The 17891-nt window shown below is 47.9% G+C and overlaps 1 protein-coding gene across 3 annotated transcripts in view; it reads right to left on the bottom strand.

Annotated features, from left to right (window-relative positions):
- The window catches only part of Pde9 (phosphodiesterase 9), a 415289-nt gene that overhangs the window by 76348 nt on the left and 321050 nt on the right, over positions 1 to 17891 (bottom strand). For all 3 annotated transcript variants that reach the window (XM_053789230.2, XM_070094042.1, XM_070094043.1), the window contains one exon: positions 4434 to 4583. In XM_053789230.2, coding sequence (XP_053645205.1) covers positions 4434 to 4583 — 150 coding nt within the window. The remainder of the gene's footprint in view (positions 1 to 4433; positions 4584 to 17891) is intronic.

Here is a 17891-nt window from a genome sequence, read left to right on the forward strand (position 1 = left end):
ACAACAACCAACCCATACAACAACCAACCCATACAACAACCAACCCATACAACAACCAACCTATACAACAACCAACCCATACAACAACCAACCCATACAACAACCAACCCATACAACAACCAACCCATACAACAACCAACCCATACAACAACCAACCTATACAACAACCAACCCATACAACAACCAACCCATACAACAACCAACCCATACAACAACCAACCCATACAACAACCAACCCATACAACTACCAACCCATACAACAACCAACCCATAAAACAACCAACCTATACAACAACCAACCCATACAACAACCAACCCATACAACAACCAACCCATACAACAACCAACCCATACAACAACCAACCCATACAACAACCAACCCATACAACAACCAACCTATACAACAACCAACCCATACAACAACCAACCCATACAACAACCAACCCATACAACAACCAACCCATACAACAACCAACCCATACAACAACCAACCTATACAACAACCAACCCATACAACAACCAACCCATACAACAACCAACCCATACAACAACCAACCCATACAACAACCAACCCATACAACTACCAACCCATACAACAACCAACCCATAAAACAACCAACCTATACAACAACCAACCCATACAACAACCAACCCATACAACAACCAACCCATACAACAACCAACCCATACAATAACCAACCCATACAACAACCAACCCATAGAACAACCAACCCATACAACAACCAACCTATACAACAACCAACCCATACAACAACCAACCCATACAACAACCAACCCATACAACAACCAACCCATACAACAACCAACCCATACAACAACCAACCCATACAACAACCAACCCATACAACAACCAACCTATACAATAACCAACCTATACAACAACCAACCCATACAACAACCAACCTATACATCCAACCTATACAACAACCAACCTATACAACAACCAACCCATACAACAACCAACTTACTAACCACATATTAAACCACACCACCACTGAGTAAACTAAGAGGGGAGGTGGGGAGAGAGAGGAGCAGGTGGGTAGAGAGAGAGAGAGAGGAGCAGGTGGGGAGAGGAAAGATGGGGAGAGAGGAGGAGGTAGGGAGAGGGTGATTAAGTTGAGGATAGGTTAAGTTAGTTAGAGTTTGTTCCCTCACATTAATTAGTTAAGCTTGATGCAGTAGTAACTTGTGATGTTAAATACTACTGCTGTTACTGCTGCCGTTATTGCTGTGGCTAATACTGTTGCTGCTGTTACTGCTGATGCTAGGGGAGACACACCTGCTGGGTGCTAGGGGAGACACACCTGCTGGGTGCTAGGGGAGACACACCTGCTGGGTGCTAGGGGAGACACACCTGCTGGGTGCTAGGGGAGACACACCTGGTGGGTGCGAGGGGAGAGCTGGGTGCTACACACCTGCTGGGTGCTAGGGGAGACACACCTGCTGGGTGCTAGGGGAGACACACCTGCTGGGTGCTAGGGGAGACACACCTGCTGGGTGCTAGGGGAGACACACCTGCTGGGTGCTAGGGGAGACACACCTGCTGGGTGCTAGGGGAGACACACCTGCTGGGTGCTAGGGGAGACACACCTGCTGGGTGCTAGGGGAGGCACACCTGCTGGGTGCTAGGGGAGACACACCTGCTGGGTGCTAGGGGAGACACACCTGCTGGGTGCTAGGGGAGACACACCTGCTGGGTGCTAGGGGAGACACACCTGCTGGGTGCTAGGGGAGACACACCTGCTGGGTGCTAGGGGAGACACACCTGCACACACCTGCTGGGAGCTAGGGGAGACACACCTGCTGGGTGCTAGGGGAGGCACACCTGCTGGGTGCTAGGGGAGACACACCTGCTGGGTGCTAGGGGAGGCACACCTGCTGGGTGCTAGGGGAGGCACACCTGCTGGGTGCTAGGGGAGGCACACCTGCTGGGTGCTAGGGGAGGCACACCTGCTGGGTGCTAGGGGAGGCACACCTGCTGGGTGCTAGGGGGAGGCACACCTACTGGGTGCTAGGGGAGGCACACCTGCTGGGTGCTAGGGGAGGCACACCTGCTGGGTGCTAAGGGAGGCACACCTGCTGGGTGTTAGGAGAGGCACGCCTGCTGGGTGCTAGGGGAGGCACACCTGCTCGGTGCTAGGGGAGGCACACCTGCTGGGTGCTAAGGGAGGCACACCTGCTGGGTGTTAGGAGAGGCACGCCTGCTGAGTGTTAGGGGAGGTACACCTGCTGGGTGTTAGGGGAGGTACACCTGCTTGGTGTTAGGAGAGGTACGCCTGCTGAGTGTTAGGAGAGGTACGCCTGCTGAGTGTTAGGGGAGGTACACCTGCTGGGTGTTAGGGGAGGCACACCTGCTGGGTGCTAGGGGAGGCACACCGCCTGGGTGCTAGGGGGAGGCACACCTGCTGGGTGCTAGGGGAGGCACACCTGCTCGGTGCTAGGGGAGGCACACCGCCTGGGTGCTAGGACGCACATCTGCCTGGTGGTAGGGGAAGCACACCTGCTGGGTGGTAGGGGAGGCACACCTGCTGGGTGCTAGGGGAGGCACACTTGCTGGGTGCTAGGGGGAGGCACACCTGCTGGGTGGTAGGGGAGGCACACCTGATGAATGCTAGGGGGAGGCACACCTACTGGGTGCTAGAGGGAGGCACACATGCTGGGTGGTAATGGAGGCACACCTGCTGGGTGCTAGGGGAGGCACACCTGCTGGGTGGAAGGGGAGGCACACTTGCTGGGTGCTAGGGGGAGGCACACCTGCTGGGTGTTAGGGGAGGCACACCTGCTGGGTGTTAGGAGAGGCACACCTGCTGGATGCTAGGGGAGGCACATCTGCTGGGTGCTAGGGGAGGCACACCTGCTGGGTGGAAGGGGAGGCACACTTGCTGGGTGCTAGGGGGAGGCACACCTGCTGGGTGTTAGGGGAGGCACACCTGCTGGGTGTTAGGGGAGGCACACCTGCTGGGTGCTAGGGGAGGCACACCTGCTGGGTGCTAGGGGAGGCACACCTGCTGGGTGCTAGAGGGAGGCACACATGCTGGGTGGTAGGGGAGGCACACCGCCTGGGTGCTAGGGGATGCACACATGCTGGGTGGTAGGGGAGGCACACCTGCTGGGTGCTAGGGGAGGCACACCTGCTGGGTGGAAGGGGAGGCACACTTGCTGGGTGCTAGGGGGAGGCACACCTGCTGGGTGTTAGGGGAGGCACACCTGCTGGGTGTTAGGAGAGGCACACCTGCTGGATGCTAGGGGAGGCACATCTGCTGGGTGCTAGGGGAGGCACACCTGCTGGGTGGAAGGGGAGGCACACTTGCTGGGTGCTAGGGGGAGGCACACCTGCTGGGTGTTAGGGGAGGCACACCTGCTGGGTGTTAGGGGAGGCACACCTGCTGGGTGCTAGGGGAGGCACACCTGTTGGATGCTAGGGGAGGCACACCTGCTGGGTGCTAGGGGAGGCACACCTGCTGGGTGCTAGAGGGAGGCACACATGTTGGGTGGTAGGGGAGGCACACCGCCTGGGTGCTAGGGGATGCACACATGCTGGGTGGTAGGGGAGGCACACCGCCTGGGTGCTAGGGGATGCACACCTGCTGAGTGCTAGGGGAGGCACACCTACTGGGTGCTAGGGGGAGGCACACCTGCTGGGTGTTAGGGGAGGCACACCTACTGGGTGCTAGAGGGAGGCACACATGCTGGGTGGTAGGGGAGGCACACCGCCTGGGTGCTAGGGGATGCACACCTGCTGGGTGCTAGAGGAGGCACACCTATTGGGTGCTAGGGGAGGCACACCTGCTGGGTAAGAGCCAGATGCACATGGGTGAGGGTAAGACAGCCAGACACATATGGGTGGGGGTAAGACAGCTAGACACACATGGGTGGGGGTGACACAGGAGAGGCACCTAAGGGTGAGGGACGGGGGAGAGGGAACAAGGGGAGGGAACTTACCTGGTGGGAATCATATAAGAGAGAACACTGCCTCCTGAGGCTAAGTTAATTAATTCAGGTCTCTGAAGCACCATCATCCTGCCTCCACCCACTAGTTCCCACTGAGTCCTTACTAATTCCCACTGATTAGTGCTAGTTCTCACTGATTTTCATTATTTCTCACTAGTTCCCACTGATTTTCGCTAATTCCCACGGATTCTCAATAGTTCCCACTGATTCCTATTTATTCTCACTAGTTCCCACTGATTCCTATTGATTCTCACTAGTTCCCACTGATTCCTATTTATTCTCACTAGTTCCCACTGATTCCTATTGATTCTCACTAGTTCCCACTGATTCCTATTTATTCTCACTAGTTCCCACTGATTCCTATTGATTCTCACTAGTTCCCACTTATTCTTACTAGTTCCCACTGACTTCTACTAGTTCCTATGGATTCTGACTAATACCCACTAAAATAAGACACGTACCGTTGCATGGTGTGGCAGCAAGGTGGAGACGGTAGGGTGTATGGGGAGTGTTGGGGGTGAGGTCAGTACCAACATTCACCAGCTGACCCTCCAGGCTGTATAACTTGACCACGTCTCCTCGACCACCACCTCCAGCGCTACGAAACAACTCTGTTAACACACAACAAAATACATATTATACCTACATAAAGATATACATACACACAGAAAACACACGTTAACCTGGTGGTTAACGCTCTCGCTTCACACGGTGAGGGCCTGGGTTCGATTCCCAGCCAGAGTAGAAACATTGGACGTGTTTCTTTCCACCTGTTGTCTATGTTCCCCATCAGTAAAATGGGTACCTGGGTGTTAGTCGACTGGTGTGGGTCGCATCCTGGGACACTGACCTAAGGAGGCCTGGTCACAGACCGGGCCGCGGGGGCGTTGACCCCCGGAACTCTCTCCAGGTAAACTCTCCAGGTAAACACACACACACACATATATAACAGTATTATTACTATTATTATTATTATTATTAATAAAACATATCTGTCACTCCTCCTATAAGTGCCATGGGGGAAAGACACGAGAAAAACATTTAATTAGACAAAAATAGAGAAGCAAGCAGAGAAAACAAGGAAGTAAGCAAGGAAAGATAGAAAGAAAGAAAGCAGCACTCCCAGTCACTGCCGCCGCCGCCAGTGCCACTCAACAACCTCGTTAAAGAAGAGGAAAAAGAAGAGTGCCAGACGTAAATTACCCTGAGGGGGGAACTCTTTATTATGAAGTACACAGACAGAGACACTACACTGTGTGCTATACTGACTTATGGTGAGACACTACACTGTGTGCTATACTGACTTATGGTGAGACACTACACTGTGTGCTATACTGACTTATGGTGAGACACTACACTGTGTGCTATACTGACTTATGGTGAGACACTACACTGTGTGCTATACTGACTTATGGTGAGACACTACACTGTGTGCTATACTGACTTATGGTGAGACACTACACTGTGTGCTATACTGACTTATGGTGAGACACTACACTGTGTGCTATACTGACTTATGGTGAGACACTACACTGTGTGCTATACTGACTTATGGTGAGACACTACACTGTGTGCTATACTGACTTATGGTGAGACACTACACTGTGTGCTATACTGACTTATGGTGAGACACTACACTGTGTGCTATACTGACTTATGGTGAGACACTACACTGTGTGCTATACTGACTTATGGTGAGACACTACACTGTGTGCTATACTGACTTATGGTGAGACACTACACTGTGTGCTATACTGACTTATGGTGAGACACTACACTGTGTGCTATACTGACTTATGGTGAGACACTACACTGTGTGCTATACTGACTTATGGTGAGACACTACACTGTGTGCTATACTGACTTATGGTGAGAGAGAGAGAGAGAGGCAATTGATACTCAGTCATTACTGTGTCTTTCATTATTGGCACCATTCCCATTGTTCATTACTGGCACTACTCCCATTGTTCATTACTGGCACTACTCCCATTGTTCATTACTGACACTACTCCCATTGTTCATTAATGGCACCACTCCCATTGTTCATTACTGGCACTACTCCCATTGTTCATTACTGGCACCACTCCCATTGTTCATTACTGGCACCACTCCCATTGTTCATTACTGGCACTACTCCCATTGTTCATTACTGGCACCACTCCCATTGTTCGTTAATGGCACCATTCCCATTGTTCATTATTGGCACCATTCCCACTGTTCATTACTGGCACCCTTACCATTGTTCATTACTGGCACCACTCCCATTGTTTATTACTGGCACCATTTCCTAGGCAAATTACTCGTGCCATTCCAGACAGGTTCTGGCACCATTCCCAGAATGCCATAATCACTCCTGGCACGGTTCTTGATGCCATCAGAGTGATTTATATCAAGGGCAACACATACCCCTGATATATTTTCGACGGGTTTCGAGAGTTTTGCTACTCCCGCAGCCCGGTCCTGGGCCCGGCTCGTCTGGTGCATGCCTGGTCCACCAGGACTCACGAAATCGTAATGACACGATTGCAAACAAAACCATACCACGGGCGGGATTTGAACCCGCGGTCAGAGAGTCTCAAAACTCCAGACCGTCGCGTTAGCCACTAGACCAGCTAGCCACAATAAGTCATCTAACTAGGTATATTTCTACACCATAGGAAGGTTAGCATAGGCACCACTGTGACCACAAATGCAAGTTTTTACAGACGAATCTCCAGATAGCGTGGCCGTGACGAACTCTAGCTCAAGTCCCCTCACTGCCGTCAACATGACTCACGAAATCGTAATGACACGATTGCAAACAAACCATACCACGGGCGGTATGGTTTGTTTGGTTAGCACTCCCTAGCTGGTCCAGTGGCTAACGCGACGATCTGGAGTTTTGAGACTCTCTGACCGCGGGTTCAAATCCCGCCCGTGGTATGGCTTGGTCCACCAGGTTGTTGCTGCTGGCGGTCCGCTGGCTCGCACAGCCATCACAGCCTGGCTGATGTGGAACTTGGTGGAGGCATTTGTCCAGTTTCCTCCTGAAGCTTCTACACTTGTTCCAGCAGTGTTTCTGTTATCTTCTGGTAAGATGTTGAATAGTCTGGGGCCACGACGTCCCTGCCTTTCACTGGATTAATTTATATTTCCTCCTACCTCTCTCACTCTAGTATGTTGTAATGGTAGTGTGCAGATATGGGACTAGATCCTCAAGCACCTTTCATGTATGTACGTGAATGGTATACAATACGGACAAGATGGAAATTAAGACACATATGCAACATCTGAGTATCTTCAATGTAGACGTTTCACCAATATCAATACAAATTCTAGGACATAATTTGAAGACAGTGGAACTATATACACTACAGATACCCATGTTACATATGTGTCTAATTTTCACCTTCCATGTATATAGTATCAAATATCTCTCTTCCGCTCCATATTTAAAACTTCGAGTCATTCCCAGTAATTTAAATGTTTCACTGGCAGTATGATGAGGTCATCCACTGGCAGACCTGGTCTGGGACTGGGTCACGAGGGCGTTGACCCTCGGAATAATCTCCAGGTAAATGCGGGTTGTAAATGATCTCTGTATCTGTTCCAGCTCTTCTCTCTCTCCCGCTGTGAACGGAGCCGTCAACATAGAACAATAACGAGAGAGTACAAGTTATCTGAATATTATCACCATTGGCATCATTTATATTGTTACGAAAGTTTTCATTATCAACTTTTCATTTTCCTAACTTTGGCGACATTGCCTTCCTGTCTTCTTTAAAACATAGGTCATCTGGCGTTATTACAAAACCCAGGTCCTTCACATGTTCCTTTCGTTCTAACTGGTGATCCTCGTGTATTTTGTACACACATGTGCAACATCTGGGTGCCTAATTCTTTATCTTGTCGGTATTTTATGCCATTTATGTACAACATTTTGTACAGTGTTCCTTTTAAGTTCTTCATTCATTCCTTATCTAAGCAGCTGGAACATGTCACCAATAAACAACATGCTATTCTCTATTGCCCATATCTTTTCTTAGCATATTTTGGTGTCGTCTGGCAATGATAGTAGGACGGTGTGGTGAGTGCTGACATCTGTGTCAGCTGTGAGGAGGAGAAACAGAAGAGTTTCCAACACCGTGCCTTGGGGCACTGAATCTTCTTACTTTGCTAATGCTGGATTTTGGTTTATTTACTACCATTCTATGTTTTGACATTCCATGCTTCACTTGGCACTATTCCTAACACAAATACTGAGAGATATCTCAAAAAGAAGTTTCCAATAGTCTGCCATCTTTCTACAATAGTCTAGCATCATTACACAAGTCTAGTAATATTCTACAATAGTCTAGCACCATTACACAAGTCTAGTAATATTCTACAATAGTCTAGCACCATTACACAAGTCTAGTAATATTCTACAATAGTCTAGCACCATTACACAATAGTCTAGCACCATTACACAATAGTCTAGCATCATTACACGATAGTCTAGCACCATTACACAATAGTCTAGCATCATTACACAATAGTCTAGCACCATTACACAATAGTTTAGCACCATTACACAATAACAGGTCACCATTCCACAATTCAAATAATTTTGTCTAAAACAATTTCAAATACATCCTTAACATAATTGCAGATACAATTCCTGTTACAGTTCTTGATATAATTCCTGATGCTACTTCAGACAGGGCATCAAATACATTCCTATTCTGTGACACTTATAGTGGCAACACCAGCAGCGTGCTGCTAGAGTTGGTAGACTTCAGTAGAGTCAGCCTGAGCTGGCAGACTTCAGTAGAGTCAGCCTGAACTACTAGGAGGCTTCAGTAGTATCAGCCGGAGAAGGGAGACTTCAGTAGTGTTATCTCGAGCTGGGACACTTCAGCAGTAAGTAAGTAAGTAAGTAAGTTAACAGGACAATGAGAATATCGTCAAGTATCCCTTTAAATGCTTAACAGCTACGACAGCTTCAAAGATTTCTTTCCAGCAGAGCTGGAGTTACTATCACTTGGGGAATTACCATCTCTCAGGATGTGCTATCCCATATACAGCAGTTATCCAATTTTCATGAGGCCATTCCCACCATGGGAGAGAGATTTTACATGGGAGAGGGAGGAGAAAGAGTGCTGGGATATGAGAGAGATACCCGGATGACCTAACGTGTCTAGTTACGTACATACAATACTATATACTAGCGCTAATCCTAGGAGGTAGTAGTGAAGGCGGAGGGGAGGGAGAGACAGAGAGACAGAGAGAGAGAGAGAGAGAGAGAGAGAGAGAGAGAGAGAGACAGAGACAGAGACAGAGAGAGAGAGAGAGAGAGAGAGAGAGAGAGAGAGAGAGAGAGAGAGAGAGAGAGAGAGAGAGAGAGAGAGAGAGAGAGAGAGAGAGAGAGAGAAGAAATAGGGGAGCAAGGGAAGGAGAGGGAGAAGGAATGAGGAAGAGAGAGAGGAAATAAGGAAGGGAGTCTTGGCTGGTTTGGTCACATAAATGATGGTGGTGATTACTACCACACTTCTATCTTCCCTCTTCACCACTCCTCCCTTCCTAGCGCCCCTCCATCCCCTCCTACTCCTCCATAACCTCCTTCTCTCCCTCCTTATCTTCTCACGACATCTTATTCAGCCATTCATCTAGGTCTCTCCCTCCCACTAGTAGATGGAGGATTCCTCTCACTTCCAGTGTATCTCTCCCTCCCTCTAAATAATGGAGGATCCCTCCTACCTCCAGTGTGTCTCTCCCACTAAATGATGGAGGATTCCTCTTACCTCCAGTGTGTCTCTCCCTCCCACCAGTAGATGGAGGCTCCCTCCCAGCTCCAGTGTGTGTTAGTTACCGCTTGTCAAAGAGACTTCTCAATAGACATTTGGCCTGTTTTAGTGTATATTCACCTGTATGTGGTTGCAGGGATCGAGCCACAGCTCCTGGGCCCGCCTCTTCGCTGGTCGCTACTAGGTCCACTGCCTCCCGGCTCCAATAGCCTTTTCGTACTTCTTCTTAAAGCTATATATGGATCCTGCCTCCACTGCTTCACTCTCCAGTGTGTTCCACTTCTTAGTGTGTGTGTGTGTGTGTGTGTGTGCGCTCACCTCGTTGTACTCACCTAGTTGTGGTTGCAGGGGTCGATTCACAGCTCCTGGCCCCGTCTCTTCACTGGTCACTACTAGGTCACTCTTCCTGCTCCAAGAGCTTTACCATACCTCTTCTTAAAGCTATGTACGGATCATACCTCCAGTATATCACTTCCCAGACTATTGCACTTCCTGACAACTCTGTGACTGAAGAAATACTTCCTAACATCCCTGTGATTCATCTGTGTCTTCAACTTCCAACTGTGACCCCTTGTTGCTGTGTCCCATCTCTGGAACATCTTGTCTCTGTCCACTTCGTCGATTCCTCTCAGTATTTTATATGCCGTTATCATGTCCCCCCTATCTCTCCTGTCCTCCAGTGTCGTCAGGTCGGCTTCCCTTAATTAACCTTTCCTCGTAGGACATACCCGTTAGCTCCGGGACTAGTCTTGTTGCAAACCTTTGCACTTTCTCTAGTTTCCTTACGTGCTTGGCTAGGTGTGGGTTCCAAACTGGTGCTGCATACTCCAATATGGGCCTAACGTACACGGTGTACAGGGTCCTGAATGATTCCTTATTAAGATGTCGGAATGCTGTTCTGAGGTTTGCCAGGCGCCCATATGCTGCAGCAGTTGTTTGGTTGATGTGCGCTTCAGGAGATGTGCCTAGTGTTATACTCACCCCAAGATCTTTTTCCTTGAGTGAGGTTTGTAGTCTCTGGCCCCCTAGACTGTACTCCGTCTGGGGTGTGTTTGTACTCACTTAGTTGTACTCACCTAGTTGAGGTTGCAGGGGTCGAGTCCTAGCTCCTGGCCCCGCCTCTTCACTGGTGAGCTTTATCATACCTCTGGTTAAAGCTATGTATAGATCCTGCCTCCACTACATCTCTTCCCAAACTATTCCACTTCCTGACAACTCTGAAGAAATACTTCTTAACATCCCTGTGATTCATTTGTGTCTTCAACTTCCAACTGTGTCCCCTTGTTGCTGTGTCCCATCTCTGGAACATCCTGTCTTTGTCCACCTTGTCAATTCCTCTCAGTATTTTGTATGTCGTTATCATGTCCCCCCTAACTCTCCTGTCCTCCAGTGTCGTCAGATGTTTGTGTGTGTGTGTGTGTGTGTGTGTGTGTGTGTGTGACTTCATGGCTACAAACTCACCAGGATAGTCACTGAAGCAGTACCAAGAAATAGCAGCTGCTGGTAGTACATCACGAACTGTGCAGCTGCTGGTAGTACATCACGTACTGTGCAGCTGCTGGTAGTACATCACGTACTGTGCAGCTGCTGGTAGTACATCACGTACTGTGCAGCTGCTGGTAGTACATCACGTACTGTGCAGCTGCTGGTAGTACATCACGTACTGTGCAGCTGCTGTGAGTACATCACGTACTGTGCAGCTGCTGGTAGTACATCACGTACTGTGCAGCTGCTGGTAGTACATCACGAACTGTGCAGCTGCTGGTAGTACATCACGAACTGTGCAGCTGCTGGTAGTACATCACGAACTGTGCAGCTGCTGGTAGTACATCACGTACTGTGCAGCTGCTGGTAGTACATCACGTACTGTGCAGCTGTTGTGAGTACATCACGTACTGTGCAGCTGCTGTGAGCACATCACGTACTGTGCAGCTGCTGTGAGTACATCACGTACTGTGCAGCTGTTGTGAGTACATCACGTACTGTGCAGCTGCTGTGAGTACATCACGTAAAGTGCAGCTGCTGTGAGTACATCACGTAATGTGCAGCTGCTGTGAGCACATCACGTACTGTGCAGCTGCTGTGAGTACATCATGTACTGTGCAGCTGCTGTGAGTACATCACATACTGTGCAGCTGCTGTGAGTACATCACGTACTGTGCAGCTGCTGTGAGTACATCGCGTACTGTGCAGCTGCTGTGAGTACATCACGTACTGTGCAGCTGCCGTGAGTACATCACGTACTGTGCAGCTGCTGTGAGTACATCACGTACTGTGCAGCTGCTGCGAGTACATCACGTAATGTGCAGCTGCTGTGAGTACATCACGTAATGTGCAGCTGCTGTGAGTACATCGCGTACTGTGCAGCTGCTGTGAGTACATCACGTACTGTGCAGCTGCTGTGAGTACATCACGTACTGTGCAGCTGCTGTGAGTACATCACGTACTGTGCAGCTGCTGTGAGTACATCACGTACTGTGCAGCTGCTGTGAGTACATCACGTACTGTGCAGCTGCTGTGAGTACATCACGTACTGTGCAGCTGCTGGTAGTACATCACGTACTGTGCAGCTGCTGTGAGTACATCACGTACTGTCCAGCTGCTGGTAGTACATCACGTACTGTGCAGCTGCTGTGAGTACATCACGTACTGTGCAGCTGCTGTGAGTACATCACATACTGTGCAGCTGCTGTGAGCATCACGTATGTGCTGCCTGTGAGTACATCACGACCGCATGTGCAGCTGCTGTGACTACATCACGTACTGTGCAGCTTGTGTAGTACATCACGTATGTGCAGCTGCTGTGAGTACATCACGTACTGCGCAGCTGCTGGTAGTACATCACGTACTGTGCAGCTGCTGTGACTACATCACGTACTGTGCAGCTGCTGGTAGTACATCACGTACTGTGCAGCTGCTGTGAGTACATCACGTACTGTGCAGCTGCTGTGAGTACATCACGTACTGTGCAGCTGCTGGTAGTACATCACGTACTGTGCAGCTGCTGTGAGTACATCACGTACTGTGCAGCTGCTGGTAGTACATCACGTACTGTGCAGCTGCTGTGAGTACATCACGTACTGTGCAGCTGCTGTGAGTACATCACGTACTGTGCAGCTGCTGTGAGTACATCACGTACTGTGCAGCTGCTGTGAGTACATCACGTACTGTGCAGCTGCTGGTAGTGCATCATGTACTGTGCAGCTGCTGTGAGTACATCACGTATTGTGCAGCTGCTGTGAGTACATCACGTACTGTGCAGCTGCTGGTAGTACATCACGTACTGTGCAGCTGCTGTGAGTACATCACGTACTGTGCAGCTGCTGTGAGTACATCACGTACTGTGCAGCTGCTGTGAGTACATCAGCACGTGCACTGCTGCATCGTGAGTATATCACGTACTGTGCAGCTGCTGTGAGTAGCATCACGTACCGCAGCTGCTGTGAGTACATCATATACTGTGCAGCTGCTGTGAGTACATCACGTACTGTGCAGCTGCTGTGAGTACATCACGTACTGTGCAGCTGCTGTGAGTACATCACGTACTGTGCAGCTGCTGTGAGTATATCACGTACTGTGCAGCTGCTGTGAGTACATCACGTACTATGCAGCTGCTGTGAGTACATCATATACTGTGCAGCTGCTGTGAGTACATCACGTACTGTGCAGCTGCTATGAGTACATCACGTACTGTGCAGCTGCTGTGAGTACATCACGTACTGTGCAGCTGCTGTGAGTACATCACGTACTGTGCAGCTGCCGTGAGTACATCACGTACTGTGCAGCTGCTGTGAGTACATCACGATGCTAGCTGCTGCAGCGCCGTGAGTACATCACGTACTGTGCAGCTGTTGGTAGTACATCACGTGCTGTGCAGCTGCTGAGTACATCACGTACTGTGCAGCTGCTGGTAGTACATCACGTACTGTGCAGCTGCTGTGATTACATCACGTACTGTGCAGCTGCTGGTAGTACATCACGTACTGTGCAGCTGCTGTGAGTACATCACGTACTGTGCAGCTGCTGTGAGTACATCACGTAATGTGCAGCTGCTGTGAGTACATCACGTACTGTGCAGCTGCTGTGAGTACATCACGTACTGTGCAGCTTCTGTGAGTATATCACGTACTGTGCAGCTGCTGAGTACATCACGTACTGTGCAGCTGCTGGTAGTACATCACGTACAGTGCAGCTGCTGTGAGTACATAACGTACTGTGCAGCTGCTGAGTACATCACGTACTGTGCAGCTGCTGGTAGTACATCACGTACTGTGCAGCTGCTGAGTACATCACGTACTGTGCAGCTGCTGGCAGTACATCACGTACTGTGCAGCTGCTGGTAGTACATCACGTATTGTGCAGCTGCTGGTAGTACATCACGTACAGTGCAGCTGCTGTGAGTACATCACGTACTGTGCAGCTGCTGAGTACATCACGTACTGTGCAGCTGCTGGTATTACATCACGTACAGTGCAGGTGCTGTGAGTACATCACGTACTGTGCAGCTGCTGAGTACATCACGTACTGTGCAGCTGCTGGTAGTACATCACGTACAGTGCAGCTGCTGTGAGTACATCACGTACTGTGCAGCTGCTGAGTACATCACGTACTGTGCAGCTGCTGGTAGTACATCACGTACTGTGCAGCTGCTGAGTACATCACGTACTGTGCAGCTGCTGGTAGTACATCACGTACAGTGCAGCTACTGTGAGTACATCACGTACTGTGCAGCTGCTGAGTACATCACGTACTGTGCAGCTGCTGGTAGTACATCACGTACAGTGCAGCTACTGTGAGTACATCACGTACTGTGCAGCTGCTGAGTACATCACGTACTGTGCAGCTGCTGGTAGTACATCACGTACTGTGCAGCTGCTGAGTACATCACGTACTGTGCAGCTGCTGGTAGTACATCACGTACAGTGCAGCTGCTGTGAGTACATCACGTACTGTGCAGCTGCTGAGTACATCACGTACTGTGCAGCTGCTGGTAGTACATCACGTACAGTGCAGCTGCTGTGAGTACATCACGTACTGTGCAGCTGCTGTGAGTACATCACGTACTGTGCAGCTGCTGTGAGTACATCACGTACTGTGCAGCTGCTGGTAGTACATCACGTACTGTGCAGCTGCTGGTAGTACATCACGTACAGTGCAGCTGCTGGTAGTACATCACGTACAGTGCAGCTGCTGTGCGCAATTCACGTACATGAATGCACTACTAGAGCTTTGATTCCGGTGTTCGAACCCACAGGGTCACAAAATTTATGCTTAACATAAGTGAACTTTCTATCTTTCTCTACACAAGGTTTTATAAGGTTAGGTTATTACAGGCTAAGAGTTGTTACCAATATCAGCTCATTTGAAAGAGTTGTTATCGTTACGAGACATACAAACAGGCAATAGGCTGAAGCTGGAGCCATGTACGGGCCAGTGATTTCATTCGGTCAACTGACTTCATTTCATCGATGTTATTATGCTGTACGAAGATGTCTGAGTCATTCTGGGAATAAATAATCTCACATAAAGTGATGTTCTTGAGAAGCCTATAGTCAGGGTGTAGTTGCTGTTTGCTGCCCGTCTTGTGTAGAAGCTCACTTCTTTGCTGAAATGACAGATCTGTCCAGGTTGGGTCCAGGCGAGAGATGAGTCGTCTTGTTTTGTTCTCCAGTCTGTCAAGAAGTCGTAGATGAGAAGTGGGTAGGTAAACCAAGAAAGTGGAGCATACTCAAGGTATGAGTGTACTTGTGCCTCGTACAGAGCCTTGCCTCTGCTGTCGAGAAGATGCGAGATACTTCTACATGTTGTCAACTTTCTGGAACCTTTATTTGTAAGATTTACATAATGGTTCTTCAGAGTCAGTTTGGAATCAAATTTCACCCCAAGAATATCAACTTCATCTTTAGGTTTCAACACTCATTCTTACCACTACTCCAGCGTTACCATCATGATGCCCAAAAAACCATCACCATTTGTGTTTTCTCAGGAGCAAATGTGACCTATCATCGTTTTCCCCAGGCTGATATAGCTGTAAGCTGGTGACTGATGTAACTAAGAGCAGTAAATGTCAGAGTGCAATCGTCTGCATATACATGGGATTCTGGGATGAACTGAAGAAGGTCACTGAAGTAGACATTCCATAACAATGGCTCAAGTGCACTTCCCTGTGGAACACTTGTACCAATAGAGTGTCTTGTTGACTCTGTCCCGTTGAGAACTACGCTTAAAGATCTACCTTGAAGGTAATCAGTGAGGAGACATAGTACAGAGCCTGTCCCAGTGCTTCCAGTTTTGTTAATAGCCCCTGATGCCATACTCGGTCGAAAGCACCAGCAATGTCCAGCTGACCTCGGATTCATCCAGTGACTCGTGCCACATAGTGGAGAGACATAGCAGCAGATCAGCAACAGCGTGACCTTTTCTGAAGCCATTTTGACGGTCATTGAAAAACGCTGTCATCTGCCGTGAGATTATTGACAGGAGTGACACTGGTCTGTAGTTGATAATTTCCGCTCTGCTCTTCTTTTTGTGAACAGGGACTACATTTGCCTCTTTCCACAGAGAAGGCCATTGACACTGTGCTATGCAGTGCTGATAGAAGCGAGTCAGAGGTGCTGCTAGTTGGTCTACACATTTACTCAGCAATCTTGGGCTCAACTTAACTGGGTCCACAGCCTTTTCTTGGTCCAAGGATTAAGGGAGGAAATACACTTCTTTCTGCCTTATTGTCACCTCTGACAACTTTGACACAGTTGTTGAGGCCAGCACAGGAAGTTCCCGTGCTGGATCAGGAACCTTTATCTTGCCAGCAAAGTGTTCAGCACTTTGCTCTCTCTCTCTCTCTCTCTCTCTCTCTCCTCTCAGACCCATCAATCTCTATTTCTCTCTCCCTAACTTTAAACCTCGTCTATTAGTCCCAGATAATTCTCATCTGTCTCACCTTCTATTCTTCCTTTTCACATTTGCTACCGACTCCCCTCTCCCTCTCTCTCTTTCTCTCCCTCTCTCTCACAGATCAATATACTGCTGTCTTTCTCTACTTTCACTGACATCCTGATCACGTACATTAATTTGAGCCAGTGTTCTCTCTCTCTCTCATTCCTCTCCCTCACTTCTCTCGCCTCCTCTCACCACAACCCTACGCAGACAACACCTTCACCATCATCCGTTACCCAGACGACTAAGCCATATCAAACATAATGACTATTATACCAAGATAACATCACAATACTATTATACCAAGATAACATCACAATACTATCATACCAAGATAACATCACAATACTATCATACCAAGATAACATCACAATATTATTATACCAAGATAACATCACAATATTATTATACCAAGATAACATCAGCACATAACTTATACCAAGATAATCAACAATATTATTATACCAAGATAACATCACAATACTATTATACCAAGATAACATCACAATATTATTATACCAAGATAACATCACAATATTATTATACCAAGATAACATCACAATATTATTATACCAAGATAACATCACAATACTATTATACCAAGATAACATCACAATATTATTATACCAAGATAACATCACACATTATTATAGATAATCATATATTATCACAATACTATCATATTAAGATAACATCACAATACTCATTATAACTAAGATAACATCACAATACTATCATACCAAGATAACATCACAATATTATTATACCAAGATAACATCCAATATATTATAACTAACATACAATACTATCATACCAAGATAACATCACAAGACTATTATACCAAGATAACATCACAATACTCATGATACCAAGTTATAACATCACAATACTATCATACCAAGATAACATCACAATACTATACCAATCATACATCAGATAATATCACAATACTATCATACCAAGATAACATCACAAGACTATTATACCAAGATAACATCACAATACTATCATACCAAGATAACATCACAATACTATCATACCAAGATAACATCACAATACTATTATACCAAGATAACATCACAATACTATCATACCCAGATAACATCACAATACTATCATACAAAGATAACATCACAATACTATCATACCAAGATAACATCACAAGACTATCATACCAAGATAACATCACAAGACTATCATACCAAGATAACATCACAA

The sequence above is a fragment of the Cherax quadricarinatus genome, chromosome 44, assembly GCF_038502225.1.
Source record: "Cherax quadricarinatus isolate ZL_2023a chromosome 44, ASM3850222v1, whole genome shotgun sequence".
Classification (NCBI taxonomy): Eukaryota; Metazoa; Arthropoda; class Malacostraca; order Decapoda; family Parastacidae; genus Cherax; species Cherax quadricarinatus.